This window comes from Juglans regia, chromosome 13, assembly GCF_001411555.2.
Source record: "Juglans regia cultivar Chandler chromosome 13, Walnut 2.0, whole genome shotgun sequence".
In the NCBI taxonomy this organism is placed as follows: domain Eukaryota; kingdom Viridiplantae; phylum Streptophyta; class Magnoliopsida; order Fagales; family Juglandaceae; genus Juglans; species Juglans regia.
The window spans coordinates 12095383-12113906 of record NC_049913.1 but is presented as its reverse complement, the minus strand read 5'-3'; the positions used below and the strand labels follow the sequence as shown (position 1 = coordinate 12113906).

Sequence of the window (18524 nt, the reverse complement as noted above, 5' to 3'; positions counted from 1 at the left end):
CAATGCCTTCGAGTTGGTGTAGAATTAAATCTTGTTAATAAGTTGACTAAAAATGCAATATTAGGTTTTATACAATTTGCAAGATACATTAAAGCACCAATTGCACTAAGGTATGACATTTCAGGACTGAAAATTTCTTAATCTTCCCCTCGAGGTCGAAAATGATATTTCTCTACATCAAGTGATCGAACAACCATTGGAGTGCTCAAAATGTGAGCTTTATCCATATAAAAGTACTTCAAGACTTTTTTTGTATATGTAGACTGATGAACTAAAATTTCATTTGAAAAATGTTCAATTTGTAGACCAAGACAAAATCTGATTTTTTCAAGATCTTTCATTTCAAATTCATTTTTCAAATAAGTTGCATTTTTTGTGAGCTCTTCTGGAGTCTTAACAAGATTTAAGTCTGCATATACTGCAATAATTGCGAATCCAGACTCTGACTTCTTAATGAAAGCAGATGGACAAATTGGATTATTCTCAAATCCTTTTTTTCAATAGATATTCGCTAAGACAATTGTACCACATGCGTTCAAATTGATTTTGACCATAAAATAATTTTTGTAACTTGATAGAATAAATACTACCGAATTTTGAATTACATTTTCAGGCAATTTATATCCTTTAGAGATTTTCATGCATATATTATTATCTAGTGATCCATATAAATATGCAGTAACCACATCCATTAAACGCATATCTAAACTTTCTATGACTATCAAGTTAATAAAAAATTTGAATGTAATTAAATCCATTACAGAAGAATATGTTTCTTAATAATCAGTACCAGGTTTCTGTGAGAAACCTTGTGCAACAAGTCGTGCTTTATATATCACGATTTCATTTTTCTCATTATGTTTACGTATAAATACCTACTTATATCCAACAGGTGTAACATCTTTAGGTGTTTGGACTATAGGTCCAAATACTTCACGTTTTACAAGCAAATTCAATTTTGCATTAATTGCATTTTTTCATTTTGGCCAATCATTTATATGTTGACATTATGTGACAGTTTGTGGTTCAATTTCATCATTACTTCTTGTAATGTCAATGACAACTTTAAATGAAAATATATTGTCGATAATAATTTCATTTCTATCTCACAATTCTCTTGTATTTACATAATTTATGGAGATCTTGTTATTTTCAGATACCTGTTCCTTTTCAGGAGATATCTCTTCAAGAGATTCATTTTCAGGAGAATTTGGTGCTGAAAGTTTAGATGGATCAATTGATTTTGTTGCCTGTTTTGTGTGTATGGTTTCTTTAGGAACACCAATTTCTTTTTTTTTTGTTTTTCTCTTTTGGAGAATTTTATCCTTTGCACCAATAAATCTTCCACGCTTTAGGTATGTCTTAAATTCATTTGTTACTTGATTTCTTGATTGTCCTACAAAGACTTCAATCATCGCAGGACTATTAGCAGCTGGAATATGAGATTTTATTATTTTCTTATTATCGGTAAATGCATTCGGTAATTGATTTGCAATACCTTGTAAATGAATAATCATCTGAACTTTCAGTTTAAATTTTCAGTTCACATTGATTTGTATGAGGATCAATATGAGATAATGTCGAAACACTTTATGTTATTTTTCTTTGTACTCCAAGCACATATTCTTCTCCTAATGGTAGGAAAATTATTTTATCAAAATGAAAATTTTTGAAACGTACCTTAAAAATATTACTAGTTAAAGGTTCAAAGTATCTAATAATAAAAGAAGAATCAACACCAATATAAATTCTAAGTCTTCGTTGAGGGCCTATTTTAATGCGTTTGGAAGGTACAATCAGAACATAGACAGGACAACCAAAAATACGAAGATAAAAAAAATTTTGTGGTTGACTAAAAACAAGTTGCAATGGGAAGTATTTATTATGAGCAGTTGGTCTAATCTGAACTGATGATGCAACATGTAATATTGCAAGTCCCCAAGTATAAACATGTAGTTTTGTTCTCACAAGCAAATGTTTAGCAATTAATTGTAGTCATTTAAAAACGATTCGGCCAAACTATTCTGAGTATGTACATGAGCAAGTAGCAACTGAATGTATCAAAGGCTTGAGATGTAAATTCTCCTGCATTTTCCAATTTGAAGACTTGATTTGATAATCAGGAAATTGAGTTTGTATTCTAATTATTTGTATAAGAAGTCTAGCAAATAAAACATTACGAGTAGAGAGTAAACAAACATATGATCACCTAGTTGATGCATCAATTAAGCCCATAAGTTATCTAAATGATCCACGTGTATTGCCTACATATGTTCGAATGAATTCTTTCTAAAAATGACGGAGATTCAATTATTACCCTAGAAGGGATGATCTAATAATTAGTTTTCCTTGAGAACATAGTACACATGGATAATCACTTGGTAAAATAATCTTATGATTTTTTAGAGGATGTTCATGTGAGTTCTCAATTATTTGTCACATCATAATTGATCCCAAATGTACAAGGTGATCATGCCAAAAAATAAAGATTTTTAGATTAGAGCACCTCTAGTGCATTACAATATTTGATTCAATTGTACTCATAGTTATATAATATAAGTCCGAAGAGAAAGCTGGCAGTTTTCCCAATATGAATTTCCAGCCCGAAATCATAGAAGTAATATAAAGATATTAATTATTGTCTTCATTGATGGTTTCAACATGATAACCATTACGACGAATATTTTTAAAACTTAGTAAATTTCTTATAGATTTTGAAGAAGAGAAAATCTTCAGACTGGTGACTCCTATAATGATAGAATATCAGAGACCAATAGGAAAACGACACATAGCGAGCGCACATCTACTCCCCCTCCCCCTCTCTCTCTGCTCTCTCATGTGATCCAACTCGTTTCTCTCATGACCTCCCCCTCTCTGCCCTCGATCTCTCTTTGCCCTCTTTGGATCCAGATAAAACTTTGGATGAACTTTGAGCATTCAAATGCACGCTGCACGCCGGTAGAGGAGCAACATTTTCGACGCAACCCAGACCATCGCACCATTCCCTGCAACTTCTGCATATCACATAGAATAAAAATACAACTCTTTTGTAGGCGATTATACAAGTTATCTTTTATGGGTGATTACTCCAATCTAATCTGTCCAAAGAAGAACTGATCTTGTATCTGTCTTGTGCTGGGTTCAAATACAGATTTTTGTTTCGTGTATCTGTCCTGTCCTCGCACATTCATAAAGAAGTTATCCAATGAATAAATCTGAGATGAGTTTCTGAAGCTGGGTCCAAATACAAATTTTTGTTTTCTTTATTAGAAGCAAGAAGATGAGGGAAAATGGCCCCCAGATTAGGCAAACGCAAGGTAAACAACCCATCTTTCTTCTGTAGGTGATTACTCCAATCTGACCAACCCATCTTTCTTCTACCATTTATTCCAATTTGACCAAAACTGAACATGGTCTAACACAAATGCTACATCTTTTAAATGCTCAAAGTCAAAATAAAACCTGAAATCTATCTTCATCATCCTGATTCGATGAACTGTAAATTGAAGGGGAGGGAGAGTCGAAGTGGAGAGAGAGAGGCATTTCTGAAATCTCAGAGAGAGAGAGAGAGAGAGTCGAGGTAGAGAGAGAGAGAACTCAAGTTTCTGAAATAAAATCGTAGAGAGAGAGACAGTCGAAGTAGAGAGAGAGAGAGAGAGAGAGAGGCCTTTTTGAATTCTCGGAGAAATCGAGAACGAAGGAGAGAGAGAAGCTTACCCGTATGAATCCCCACGTTAAGCTTACATGTCACAACCTAATTGGTCTCCGATAAACCCAAGTTATAGGTGACTCCTGTCTGAAGCGTTCATTTTTTAAGAATACAAAGTATCGTCAATACAAAATTTTGTTCCTTCTGGTAACATTATATTTGCTCTTCTAGAGCCTTCAATTAGGTTCAAAGAATCGGATATGGTATTGACATTAACTCTATTCAATGTTAAACATTAAAAATATTTCTTATCTTTAAGAATTGTATGTGTGGTACAAATGTCTGTAAGACATAAATCTCTACCAATTTTCTTCAAATTGATCAATTAATCAATAAAATCCATGCTTCAGTGATTAGAGAAATCTCACAGATAGCTTTCAACGTCAAAGAACACGACAATTGACTAGAGTTTCGTGCTATTAATGTGTTGTAAAATTAAATAAAAGTAGCAAGAGATTTAAAAAAAAACAATATCTAAAATTAGTTCTTCAGAAACTAAATATTATTTCTCTCAACTTTCTTGCTATGTGCTTACAACAAATGCTCCTCAAGACACTCTTTTATAGGTATGAGATGATACATAATATTAAATGAATACATGAACTTAGGGAATAAAAATACATGAATCAAAGGGATACATGAACATGAGAAATAAGAATACATGAATATTCAAAAATTCTAATGATCATCCATCAAATACATAAAATATATTTTATTATATTTATGTATTTAAAACAGAGTTTTCTCCTAATTTATCTTCAAATGTTACGGCATATGTGACACATTCTTAATTTATCCTCAGCGTGGCGTATATATGACAGACTCCGTACAAGGTAAGATGCATGCACATTGTCTATGGCCACATACATGGTTGTTCGGAACAGTGGGAGAAAGAAAAAGTAGGGAAGAGAAACGGAGGGCAAATTTCCTAATCATACTCCTTGTCCCTGGCTTCGTCTAAATTCGTAAGATTAAATCCCCTAGTCAGAGTGGAAACGAGGGACAAAGAACCTAAGACCAACAACATATGCCACGGCCGAGAAAACCATACAGAAAACCTTCGTCTGGTGCTAACCATTAACCAATCACATTTTCTCCAGAGTATGTAAAGCAACCATAAAGATAGCTCTATATGCCAAGTGGCTGCATCTAGTCCCCACAAGGTGACTGACATCAAAAGTAAAAGATCTCCTGACCAATAAGAAAGCAAGCTTCTATTATTTGCCGGAACATCAAATACTGTCAAATTCATAGGTGAAAAATAAAAAATAAAAATCCATGGAGAAATTTATTGAAGCTCCGACATCACACAAAGGGTCAGATTATTAAAAAAGAAAAAAAATACGAAGAATAATCATTGAGTAAATGGGTTACAACCCTTGTTTATGTGAACAAGACAGGACATTCCAGATAACAAATCTGGTGTTTGAAGGTGCTCAAGCTGAGGACTGCGAAATTCATATATACATATTACATAAAGATGGAAAAAACATAATAAGAAGAAAATGTGGCTCTTCAACAAGCCACAACAGTATTAACCACAGGCATAACCTTTATTTTTTTGGTTCTTTACTTTTAAATCTCTGGATAAGTGAAACATACGGAATTTATTTTTCACTAATTTCTGCCCAATCACACTCTCTCAGTAGGACGCATAAAACCATGGAAGTGTTGGCGCAACTACATACAAATTAAACAGTTTCCTGGTGTGAAGCCACTGTGGGTCCTGATGCTATTGCAAATTGCAGACCCCCACGTTGCCCGGGTTGTAGCACGAAAGCAATTTGGTTTGCTGCCAACGCTGCAGCCTCCTGTCTCGCAAAATCACCATAGTAAACTTTAGAAGATAAATCCCAATTTAATTAAAAAAGTAAGTATAATGGTACGTGTTCTGATTATCAAATGTAAAAGCTATTTATATTCATTAGAAATTTAGAGGTGGTTATAGATAGCAAAATTAGATGGAAAAAAATATATAAAGGTTGATTTGGCTAAAATAATAGATGACATCATTATATCCTTATCCTTATTTACTGATAATAAAAAATGGATGAAACAATTAAAAGATATTACAATTAAGAGTGGAACTAAAGTCAAGACTGACCTGTCTTTGACGTCGACGCTGCAAAATACTAATGGCCCAAGCCATTATGTAGCAGGGCAATAGAAACCCAGCAGCTCGAAGCAAGAAGAGCTGCAGAACATCAACTAAATATCAGCTTTCCTTACGGACCTTACCCACAGAATTATCTTAAAAATAAATAGTGCGGTGGGACACAGGACATTAAATCAAAAGAACTTCATTTTCAAACTGCACTTACGGAGAAAAAAGTAGACGTGTCATCTTCTGCATCAGGATCTGTGATGCTCAATGCATGCCGCAAGAGCAGAAGGGCCATTAACTGCCAAATACAGCAAATCAAGATCTTAAATGCATGGAATTCCAAGGAATGGAAAATATTCTCTCTTATTTTCTTCAACTTTTAGATTTCATTTATAAAGAACTAACAGTAATGCCAGGTGTCCTCCTTTGTCATTTTATGTAATTGGATTACAACCCTAGCACTCTTTTATTGGTATTTACTTACTAACAAAAACAGAATCCCAACAGTAATGGGAATAAATTTTTTAACCCATCGACAGTGGAAACACCTTCAAGGGCTTCAAAATCACAGAATGCAATCATGGTTTTTTCATTTTCACAAACCTATCTTCTGTCAAATATTAAAGATCAATAAGAGCTTAAATTTTAATACACGCTTTGACCGATAGCATGTCTATGACCAATGAGATATTGGCATCACTGCACAAAAGTGCAGTTATTATGTAGATGTGTGTGCATGTGTTTTTTCCAATGACTAATGGACTTCTGCATATGCTTTTCAGTCAAAAATTTATAGTTCACGGGCTTACAATTAGTGCAACTGAACGGCAAAATGCAGCTCCACTAGCATTTGAAGCTGCATACTCATCATATTCAGATTCCAAAAAATGACGTTCTGCTTCTGCAATTGCCAATATGCGAGGGTCGCTAAGATCCAAAGGAGTTCCAGAGATTGTCCAACCTCCACTGCAAGAAGGAAGCACCACAAAAGATTTCAGAAGACAGATTCAAATTGACATCTATGCAATGCATAATAATAAAATCGCTGAAGTACATATTTAAACAACTGGAAACAAATAAAAAGGAAGATTTAACTTGCCCAATATTTATAGCAGTTTCTTCAGGGTGAGGAGGAGGAGGTGGAGCAGTATAACCAGGTTGGTAAGGCTGCACATAAACAGGGTGCCATCAACAATGGAGAGCATTTAAATACAAACTACACCATTCTAATGATAAACACTGCAACAAAATTAATTCTAAAGCATGCCACATACAGTTTGATAGAAAAAAACATGTTCAAGGGAAACAAATATGAAACCAAATTTTTTTGGGTGATTGATAGGAAGCCTAATTACCTGAAGGGAAAATGTATATAAGCAACGAACATAACAATTACAAGATCTGAGCACATTCTGTAAAATTTCTATGAATCCCATTTACAATGGGTTTCACACATGGTTTCTATTTCAGTTCAAATATATTTTTCTTCGAAAAACAGGAACCCGGTGGTTCAACTCATGCTCCAAATATCACCCATCACATAGCCAAAGTAAATTATTATATGAGAACTGTGGCTTTCTCGTTTACAATAATTCACATGGAGCAAGTATACTAGTTTTTTTTTTTTACAAGTCACATGGAGCAAGTATACTAGTACTTATGAATTCTTTAAAAACTTTGAGGATCATATAGCCATCAATGTCTTAGAAAAGTAACTTCAACAAAAGATGTATGCTGCTTACGAAATGGCACAAAACATAAAATACTAGATTTAAAAAGCATACCTGATGACAGATCTCACATGTTATATCTCCTTTCTCATTGCACCAATGTTGAACACACTTTCTATGTGCATACTGACAAACATATGAAGTCAATAGTATAATAATAAGGATAAATCATATTAATTTCACTTCACTGTATGGTAGGAAAAGAAAGATTAGAAAAAAGAACAAGAGATGTCACTTCCTAGAGCAGTTTCTAGTAGTTTCCATTGCTTAATAAAGCACCTTAAGAAAAAATTTCCATTTTGATACTAAATTATGTGACTCGTCATCCCTAACAACAGTGGTCCACCGAAATAATTCTCAAAAAAAGGAAATCTATTTATTAGCCATAGTTTTGAGTTAATCATTGCCTAATGACACAAGCTACCAGAATTCTAGACCTGTGATAAACAAGAATGGTACTTAATCCAGTGTTATCAAATGCAAGATAATCATTAACTGCATGAAGACTGACTTTTCTGTTACAAGTGATGATAGCATTACACCTAGGAAAAGACTCTTTTAACTATTGATATTGGCTTTACCTTTACTAACTTCCAGAGATGTTGTACTGTGCAGCATAGCAAAACATGGCTAATTCCAAACAAAGTTGAACTGTCATTACTTGTCGTAAGTAATCTCATGGTGAGAGAACATAACCACAAAACCTATCAAGCTCCATGGAGCCACTCTACAACGACCCAATGGCTATGATAAATTCAAAAGCTTTAAATACAGATAATTAGCGTGCCTTTGATTTAAAAAAAAATCATATTATTGGTCTCCATCTCCTTTAAAGAAAATTCATTCCCACGATGCGACCCTTTTCTTTCTCCTTTTATATAAACACCATTTTTAATTCAAACCAACCATACAAGTTTTCACAAAGGTATACCACTTCAACTGAAAACCTGTATGGTTATTAACACACATAGGAATTCGTCTTCAACAAACATGCACCTATTCTAAGACATTATACATAGCAAAAGGTCAAGAAATTCTTCAACCCTACATTTTTTTTTTTTTTCCAGATAAGTATTAATACTACAATTATCAACAAAGGATACTTCCTATCACACAATTCGGCAGCACATATCTAAACAGCGACACACGCAAATAGGTTCAAATAGGCCCGGTTTGATAACGTTGGCGAAAACGGATTTAAAGATCATACCTTGAGGCTGCCACTACAAGCACAAGGGGTCTCCAAGTTTTCGACGCTATCCTCCTCTTGGCATATACGGCACTCCGCCATCTGAATCAGCGGTTCCTCCTCATTCGAGCTCTCACAGTGCACAACCCTCTCATTCTCATCCAACGAACACGACGGTCCGGCAGCTTCAGCGCCTGGGCAGCCTCCTTGCGGCCCAGAAGGACCCTCGGCCGGGGGCTCGGTCACCGGCTCTACTGCCGACGGTCGAATCAGACGGTCCACGTACAACACCAAGTGATCACTCATTTTTTCCAGCGGAATCACCACAATATCGCCGAGAAACTTAACAAATCAAACACGACCCTGCCTTCAAAATCTGAAACCTAAAATTAAATCAAATTTAAAAAAAACTCAAAAAATGAACCCAAAAAAAATGAAGAGGCCAGGCAGCAGGGAAACCCCTTGATCGCGCTGTTGAAGGCAGCGGGGATCCGGAGGTTTCCGAGAAAATTAGAAAGGTGGAAAATGAGAGAAAAATCCTGATGGCAGAAATCTAACTTGAAAAAGAGAAATTGCTCCGGGTTTTCCTACCAGTCGACGAGTTTGGCTTGGAATTTTGCCAAAAGTAGGGCTATTTATTTATTTATGGAAAATGACAGTCGACCCCTCAAACTTACCCGTTAATCTTACTGCTACTGAATTTTTATTTGTATATATATATATATATATATATATATATATAACTTTTTATTATTTTTATTTTATTTTATTTTTATTATTCTACTTATCATCCATATGTCGTATATTTATTATAAGAAAAATAAAAATAAAATTATGTGTGATGTATAAGGATGATAAATAAAGTTATTATTATTTATTTAAGAGAAAAGATATTTACAACAATGAATTGTGCAACTGTCGGATAATCGCTTTAAAAATAAAAAAATAAAACATGAGACTCAAATAAAAAAAAATTAATTTTTTAATAATAGACCCCATTCTTAACGGTTACGTACTTCACAATTGTATGTAAATTTATTCTTTATTCAATAACTAAAGTAATGACTATTAGTCAAATTATCTATTTTCTTTTTATTTTTAATAATTAAAAAATTAAAAAAATACTTTAAAAAATTAAAATAAAAATAAATAAAAAATTTATAACTAGAGTATGTCTAACGATAAGTCCACTAGTATGATATTTTATTTATTAAAAAATACTAATAGAACTTTTTAAATTTATCGTTTAATTTCAACGTTCATGTATTTTAATTTTTTTATTTTATGATTAAGTAAGTAATTATTAATAAAATTATATATATATTTTTTTAATTTAAAGATAAATAAAAATAAAAGAAAAGAACAACGTACGTCCAACGGGAAACGCTGGCCCGCTAGCATGATCCTTATTTAATTATTTATGGTATAGGTTGGTGTGGTCTTTGGTCTCGGGTTCCCCGATCGTCAACTGGGTTTCGTAATCCTAACTTGCATCCAACGGCCTCGAGGCTAATTCTGTCATTTCATGTGCAGATTGGCGCGTAAACGACCATTCCCACCTCCCCCCACAAAAGTTGGATCCGGGCCCGTTATTGACTATTGTCAACGGCGCATTATGCCGAGAGAAATGATTTCCACTGGAAGGAAATAGATGATGATGATAATTCAATGTATATTGCAAATATCAGTATAAGATTCTGAAGAAAAGGTAAATCTCATAAAATTCTCGTAGATAAACGGGATTGTTCGAGGATCCAACCTCCAGAAAAGCAAATTCTAGATAAGATATTCAATAGTGAATCCCTCTCTTACCCCCTTTACACTCTTGTAGTAGTATTGACTTGTCAATTCCCACTCCCAGTCATTACTGGACAAAAGCATAAAAGCAACCACAAAAACGTGTGTAATCCAATGGGTCCCAAAACGCAGCGTGTTCTCCACTGGACTCAAAACGCATCACTTTATTTATTCCCTTGAAATGGCATCGTCAGGACCTGGCAGCTAAACCACACGTCGCCTCGACTTCTACATTATCCCTAACATGAACTCCTCGAAACATCGAACCTTCACTTCTCATCTCCTACGTTACCCAGAACAGCACTTCCCCAAACTCTTCCTTCCCGATCTGAGCCCTTAATAGAGAGGGGGAGATTTACACTATATATCTTTTGTTCTTTTCTTTTTTTTTTTTGTTTTTTTTATAGGATTTACACTATATTTCAGAAGTGGGATAAAAAGAGGCTTTTTTCGATTCTCTGTCTCCGATACCTTCTCTAACGGCAGGGAAGTAGCCTTCTATCTCCGATCAAGCAAAGCGCTTGCTGGTTCTAAATAAGAGAGTAGGCGTGCGTTCGGTTTTGTTAGGATTTTTATATGTGACTATCTTCTGAGAGTCATGTAAAAAAATTATATTTTAATAATATTCTACACTTTTTTATATAGAAAATACGCAAAACTTGTACCTAGCTAATATTACTCTTATGTATACATGAGAATATTTTTTTTTTAACATTTAAAAAGTTTTAAGGATAATTATAGGTTTATGGTAAGAGGGAAAAATTATATTTACATTAATATTAATTGTTATTATCGTGTTTCGCACACTCTTGAGACATATTCCAACAACTCAGGTCTTCACAACGAGCCCTGCAAAGAGAAGAACGTATACGGCTTTGAGAGGGCGGTCTAGGGCTCGAGGAGTCTCCGATGCCAAAGTCAGTAAATATTCTTGGAGTGTTGTAAATAAGTAAGAAAATCTAAGGATCATAGAGAGTTTCCTCGTACCTAGGATTAGTTATTTATATTATCCATTCGGAGAGCAGATCACACCTGTCACTATGAGGTCCGGAATCTTCGAACTGTTCATTTTTTCAAAACCTTTTAAATGCGGTGTGGCTCCATGTGAGCTTCATGACAGTGGAGTGCAACTTGACTTTACGGTGTCATTAATGTGAGGTGGCTCCCTACGCCTCAGTTCGATTTATGTGAGTCGTTGATACTCTGATGCTGACGAATTGAGGGTTCTCCACGTTTCTCGTATATCCTGTACATATTCTGTTTTCGAGGGAAGTCGTCGATTGTGTTAGGTCGGGCTATCTTGTCGACCAGATGGCGCCCCTCCTTGGCTGACAGCTAGCTTCGTGCTTGAGTAAGATCCTCATTTGTTCTGGACTTCTGGGCCAAGGTTCAGTGGGCCTTTCTTGAGGGGAAAATTTTCCTTATAGTTACCCCGCCAATTCTTCCCGTATAGGCCTGTGAGGAATTCCTTTTATCTCCTTTGTCTTAGGTCCGGCTAAGTTCCCGATTCTCCTAGCTGCATGATGAGTGACCGTCTATATTCCATTCGTAAGGGAGCATAACTTTTAGCCACGTTTACACATTTAATGGCGCCCCTCTAGCTTCTTCGCCACGTTCGTGTATTCTGCACTCATTAATTTGCACGTCATTCCAAAGGATACACTTACAGTGGTAGCGCTAACAGAGGGATCCTAATATTTGAGTGGAATGCGTGTGAGATATGTGGAGTTATGATGCTTCGATCAGAGGGATTTCTATACCAATGCGAGGTATCTCCTTAGCTTCTCGCTCTTGACAGCGAACTCTTCCAGTACTTGGTTCACTATCACTTGAGAATCAGCCCATATTTTGATCTCGATGGCTCATAAGGCTCTGGCCACCTGCAACCCTACGAGCAACGCTTTGTACTCTGCTTCATTATTCGTTGTCTTAAACGCCAGTTTAACAGCGTAATTGCGCTCTTCCTCTTCGGAAGTCATGATGTGCACCCCTACTCCCCCTTTTGCCTGGCAAGACGAGCCATCAACAAATAGTTGCCAAGGTTTCATGGGGTGTGTACCCTCGTCCACTGTTGGGAACCCAGTAAACTCGACGAAAAAGTTCACTAACACCTACCCTTTCACGGTAGTTCGAGGAGCGTATCTGATATCGAATTCGCTCAATTCCACTGCCCAGTTCATGAGGCATCCCAAAGCGTTCAACCATTGTAATACCTTCTTCATAGAAGTCTCCATGAGGACTCGTACAGGGTAAGCCTGAAAGTAGGGGCGCAATTTCCGTGTGGTTTCTATTAAGACAAAGGCCAATTGCTTTATGTGGGTACCTGGTTTCGACCCCTAGTTACGCTCGGATGACGTAGTAAACCGGTCTTTGGATCCCTTCTTCCTCACATCCTAGTACCGAGGAAGTCGCTTGGGGGGAGATGACCAGGTATAAGGTCAGCATTTCTTCGCACTTGGGTTGGCTAAGCAGCGGAGGGCTTATGAGGTATTTTTTGAAGGCTCCGAATGCCTAGTCGCACTCGTTGTCCCATACTTTTACTTTCAGCAAGACTTTGAAAAACGGTAGACATTTGTCGATTGATCTCGAGACAAGCCTTTTGAACGCGACAATTTGCTCGGCTAACCTTTGTACTTTGTTTATGCTTTGTGGTTGAGGCATATTGAGGATGGCGTCTACCTTCTCTGGATTAGCCTTGATACCTTGTTCAGACACCATGAAGCCCAGGAAATTTCCCGCTTCGACGCCAAATGCGCACTTTGCTGGATTCAACTTCATTTGATATTGTCGTAATATCGCGAAAGCCTCCCTCAAGTCATTCAGGTGCTGCTCTAAGGTCCTGCTTTTGACCAATAAGTCGTCCACGTAGACTTTTATATTTTGTCCTATTTGATCTTTGAACATTCGGTTAACTAGTCGTTGATAGGTTGCCCTCGCATTCTTTAGTCCGAACGGCATCGCCTTGTAGCAGTACAGACCTCAGTCTGTGATGAATGAGGTTTTTTCCTCGTCTTCAAGCTTCATACGGATTTGGTTGTACCCGGAGTATGCATCCATGAAACTGAGCATGTGATGATCCGCCGTAGAGTCGACGATGAGGCCAATCCGGGGGAGTGGGAAACTGTCTTTCAAGCACTCTTTGTTGAGGTTAGTAAAATCTACGCACATTCTCTATTTACCACTCAGCTTCTTAACTAGCACTACGTTTGACAACCACTCCGGGTAGTGAGCTTCTCGGATGAACCCCCTTCAATTATGGCGGCGTTCTTCTCTGCGTTGACGCTTCAACGCTTCAACCGCACCCCTCAAATTTTTGGGTCTACACTTAAACTGTGGTGTATGATCTCGGGGGCTATCCCGAGCATGTCTCCATGATTCCATGCGAACACATCCAACTGCTCAGTGAGGAGTTGTCGCATGCCGTCTCGAGCTTCCTGCGCCATTCCTCTGTCGATCGTCACTGTGGCTTCCGACCAGCCCGGGTGGAGGAAGAAAAGTTCCAGTTGTCCGATTGGCTTGGCCTTTTGAGGCTCCTGCTCGTCTCAAACTTCCCTCGCGACCTCCACGAGATTGGGGATCGGAGGTAGAACACCGGCTGCCTCCGTCACTCGTTGCATTCTGTCCTCGTCTGCTTGGTCCCTTGCTATCACAACTTTCTTGTTCTTGTATGTCTGGTTCTCCATTCGGCTTGCCTCCCTATCTCAAGTCAGTTCAGTGATCCTCTAAGTTACTTGAAACGGGTTGCCTCAGATGTGCGGGGGACACGTAAGATTTATTACGATCCCACATACGACGCCACTGTTGATGTAGTGTTTCGCACACCCTTGGGTCAGGTTCCAACAACTCAGGTCTTCATAATGAGTCCTGCAAAGAGAAGAACGTATGCGGCTTTGAGAGGGCGGCCAAGGGGCTGGGGAATCTCCGATGCCAAAGTCAGTAAGTATTGTTGGAGTGTAGTAAATAAGTAAAAAAATCTAGAGATCAGAGAAAGTTTCCTCGTACTTGGGATCAACTATTTATACTATCCGTTCAGAGAGTAGATCACGCCTGTGACTATGAGGTTCGGAGTCTTTGTACTGTTCATTTTGTGAGAACCTTTAAATGCGGTGTGGCTCCATATCGGCTTCATGATGGTGGAGTGCAACTTGACTTTATGGCCTCATTAATGTGAGGTGCCTCCCTACGCCTCAGTCTGATTTATGTGAGTCGTTGATGCTCTGTGCTAGCGAATCGAGGATTCTCCACATTTCCTGTATATCTTGTGCATATTCTGTTTTCAAGAGAGGTTGCTGCTTGTGTCAGGTCGGGCTGTCTTGTCGACCAGATGGCGCCCATCCTTGGCTGACAACTAGCTCCGTGCTTGAGTAAAATTCTCATATGTTCTGGATTGAGGTCGTGGGCCTTTCTTGAGGGAAAAATTCCCTTACATTAATGATAATAGTCTTTTAACAGACATTAATGAACTTTTTTTATTAATAATCACGTGTTTTATTATTTAGTGAGAAATCAAAATTGGATAATTTCATTAGTTATTATCCATCATCATTAGTAGAAACTTCAAAAGAGTTTAATAACTAATATATATCTTATATATAATAAGCGCGAATAAGAAGGCAGGAGTCGTATAACTATTTTCTGCCAAATTTGCCCTTTCTTTTGTATATTTTTTTATATTATATCCCCCGTCTGACATTTTTCTGTCAATTTTGCCATTGCCTCTCAATTAATTTCCCCCTTTGTCCCTCAGGTCTGTTATGGTCAGTTTGCATTTTTACATTTCTGCCCTTTTGTTATGTCTGTTTACCATCTTTATCCCTGATTTGTTTTCTTTTATTCCTATTTTTACGTTTTTATCCCTTTGTTTTATTGGCATCTTTACGGATTTGTCCTTAGTTTTGTTACATTCTTCACATAACCGACTATCTATAGTCAAAAATTCAATATTTCTGAAAAGACCTTTCTTTTGTTTCCAATTTTCTGCTCTTGTTACTTTGTTTGCCGACTTGCTTTTTTGGCTTTTCTTTACTATGCTTATCCTGCTGTTTTATGTATTTACCCACCTTCTTTATATACTATTTTTTGTCTTCTTGAACTAATAGTTTTATCTATTTATCAAGATCAAAACATCTTTCAATTTCTGGAAACTTTGTTATCTGCCTCTCACGGTTTGAATTATCTAGTATGATTTCTTTTTTTCCTTTTGAGCTGATTTTTTTTATTGCTTACTACATAATTTGCTCAGAGCATTTAGATGTTCAAAAAAAACATTACATGGGCTACTATAGATGTATGAAAAACATTACAAAGTGAAACAAGAATAAAGCCAAACAACAAGAACAATCGAAATTGTTTGTTGTTCACTGCTTTGTTCAATCTTTCATTTGTATGTCTATTTCTGTCTTACATCAGAAGATGGTAACTGTGAAGGTATACAATATCTGGAAAAAAAAAAACAAAATAAAAGTAAGATCCTCAAATATGAAACAATATTACAATGACATGAGGAAAATAAATAAAATCAAAAAAATCAAAAGATGTAATACATGTGTACTAAAAAGAAAACTCATACTAACAATAAAAAGATCAATATAGATCGCAATAAAAATAAGCTTTTCAAAACCCACGAATTACACATATGTTCAGATCACATCCAAACAAATATCAAATATAGTAAAGTATGCTAAAACAAGAGAAAAGTATGTATAAAAAAGAAACAGAAGATAAAAAAAACTTTCGAATCTGGAGAAAAGAACATAGCCAAACAATAGGAACAATGGAAATTATTTGTTGCTCACCGGTGTTATTTGTTCTTGAATCTCAGATCTGTGTGTGTTGACAATAAATTATTTATGTGAAATTAAGAATGACTATAGAGAAAGTGATAAAACAGATAAAGAAAAATAAACCAACACACCAAGCGAAAGAACAAAATATTAAAAAAAAAAAGAAAGACCTCAGATCTCAAAGATGAACCTTGGAAAGTTCTAAAAAATCAGAAAACAAAAAGAAACATAGAGGTGGTGATTTTTACAGATCTAAAGATCTATAAGCATTTGAAAAAAAAAACCTGCAACAAAAATAATCATCACAACAGCCCAATGCACAAAAATAAAAGGAAAAAAGAAAAAAGAAATCGAAATTTGAGAAATAGAATCTTAGATTTGTATGTATTGAAAAAAATTATTTAGAAAGGACCACAAAGATAGGGAGAAAATAGATCAGGAAGAGCAAACCAACACACATCATGATAAAGAACAAAAAACAAAATTTCAGATCTGAAAGATGAAGCTTCAGATTTGTAAGATTTCAAAAAATCAAGTTGTAAAAAATCAAGTAATAAAAATAAACACAGAGATGGCAATTTTTGTTTCTCTGTTGAGAGTAGGGGTGAATTCGGTCCCGTTCGGTTGGTCCAGGATTTTCTCACCTTAGATTGGACCGAATAGGCATAAGGACCGGTCCGGTCTGGTCCAATTTGGTCTAGTCCGGTCAGGTCCGGTCGATCCTATTCGGTCCACCCTATACCTAATGGGCCAATAGCCCAATCTTATTCCCATGTTTTTTCGGCCCAATAGTGAAAGTCCACTAACTTTTTTTCCAATTTGAAGCCAAAAAATACCAAAAAAGAACTTGAAAGGAAAATAAAAATAATCATAAAAAAATTATCAATATACAATAAATTTGAATAAAAGGTTTTACTATAAAAAATAAAATTTGTCCATATCCATCGGAAACTTCAAAAAATGAATAGCTACTTGATTTTCTTACTATTAATCCATCCAAACAATTTAAACAAGGTTAAAATTAAATATTATACTAGATAATGAAAGAAAACTGAAATAACATTTCCAAGCAAATTTGGCTTCTAAAATAAAGAAAGAAAAAAAAAACCATTCCCAAGCATAGATAATGAAAACTAAAAATTATACAGGTCCCAAAAAACTGAAAAATTAAAAGCTCTAAAAAAAATATAATTCTTGCCTCTCAATACAAATTACAATTTACATAAATATAAATTATACAATTATTCTCCTAGCAGCTCATAAGTCCTAGGCTCCTACATCTTTTGGCTTGGCATACTTTTCAATTTTCACAATACGCTGTAAAGTGTAAACAAATGAATTATTAACAAAAGTGAAAATTGAAAACTAACAAGCTAAAACAGATTCATCTCATTAACTTGCATTGGTTGTAGACATTGTATTTGAAGCCTCCATAGAATTTTCATCATCCCAAACAAGTTTTATATAATAAAGAAATAAAACAAATTATATAAATTTACATAACTTATAGTATTATAGATCATAAAAGTTATAAAATGAAGTAAGATACATACCCAACTGCCTCTCAAAACCCTCCACCTCATCCATTAAAGTCCTAAGGTTGATTGGAGTAGAAGAAGAACGAAGCCAATTCTGTATACCAATGAGACCTTCAACCATCATTGGAGATAAACTACTTCAAAAAGGATCAAGGACACGATCCGAAGTGTTAAATGTAGATTTAGAGGCCACTGTAGATACCAAAATTGCTAGTACATATTGTGCAACTTTTGAAAGTACACGATATCTAACCGAATTAACCATCCACCAAATAAGAATGTCAAAACTTAGAAATGTCTCCTCACAACTTTCAGCTATGTATCTATCAACCTCATTCTTGTTGCCCAAAGAGTTTTTCGATTGTAATCGTTGCTTAAATATGACCATTCTTTCTTTTGTCCTATCAACTCTACCACTACCACTACCACTACCATCTGTAGAATTTACTTTTTCACGTGTTGGACTTGTGCGCTGTTGTTGTAGATCAGAATTGTTGCCTTCCCATTGCCAGCGTATGCCTCATACATGCGGGTTAAATCATTTTTCACCTTCCACCTCAAATCAACCACTTTTGTGAGATCATTGGCATACATCCCTTCCAATGGAAAGTCAAAATATCGCATCTTGTACTGAAGATCAAGAATAATTCTAACAAACAACAACATATTCATAT

At 35.9% G+C, this 18524-nt stretch overlaps 1 protein-coding gene across 3 annotated transcripts; it reads right to left on the bottom strand.

The window, feature by feature from the left end:
* Positions 1–5036: 5036 nt before the first annotated feature.
* LOC108988793 lies at positions 5037–9371 on the bottom strand. 3 transcript variants are annotated; one of them, XM_018962155.2, is made up of 8 exons: positions 9291–9371; positions 8754–9115; positions 7598–7669; positions 6913–6980; positions 6623–6779; positions 6031–6111; positions 5814–5903; positions 5037–5520 (listed from the first exon to the last, which is right to left on the bottom strand). In XM_018962155.2, the coding sequence occupies exons 2-8, from the start codon at positions 9036–9038 to the stop codon at positions 5401–5403; spliced, it is 873 nt and encodes a 290-aa protein (XP_018817700.1). In that variant the 5' UTR covers positions 9039–9115; positions 9291–9371; the 3' UTR covers positions 5037–5400. The 3 variants fall into 3 exon arrangements, with proteins under 3 accessions (XP_018817700.1, XP_018817701.1, XP_018817698.1); XM_018962156.2 differs by having other exon boundaries at positions 8754–9108; positions 9291–9337; XM_018962153.2 differs by having other exon boundaries at positions 8754–9306.
* Positions 9372–18524: the final 9153 nt, after the last annotated feature.

Bases quoted from the DNA above. Each gene is read 5' to 3' on its own strand.
- LOC108988793 (XM_018962155.2), bottom strand. From the start codon at position 9,038: ATGAGTGATCACTTGGTGTTGTACGTGGACCGTCTGATTCGACCGTCG. The intron at 7,670-8,753 runs GTATGATCTTTA...TATGTTTGTCAG, and splicing joins CTTGTAGTGGCAGCCTCAAG to TATGCACATAGAAAGTGTGT. The intron at 6,112-6,622 runs GTAAGCCCGTGA...TGTATTTGGCAG, and splicing joins GCCGTTCAGTTGCACTAATT to TTAATGGCCCTTCTGCTCTT.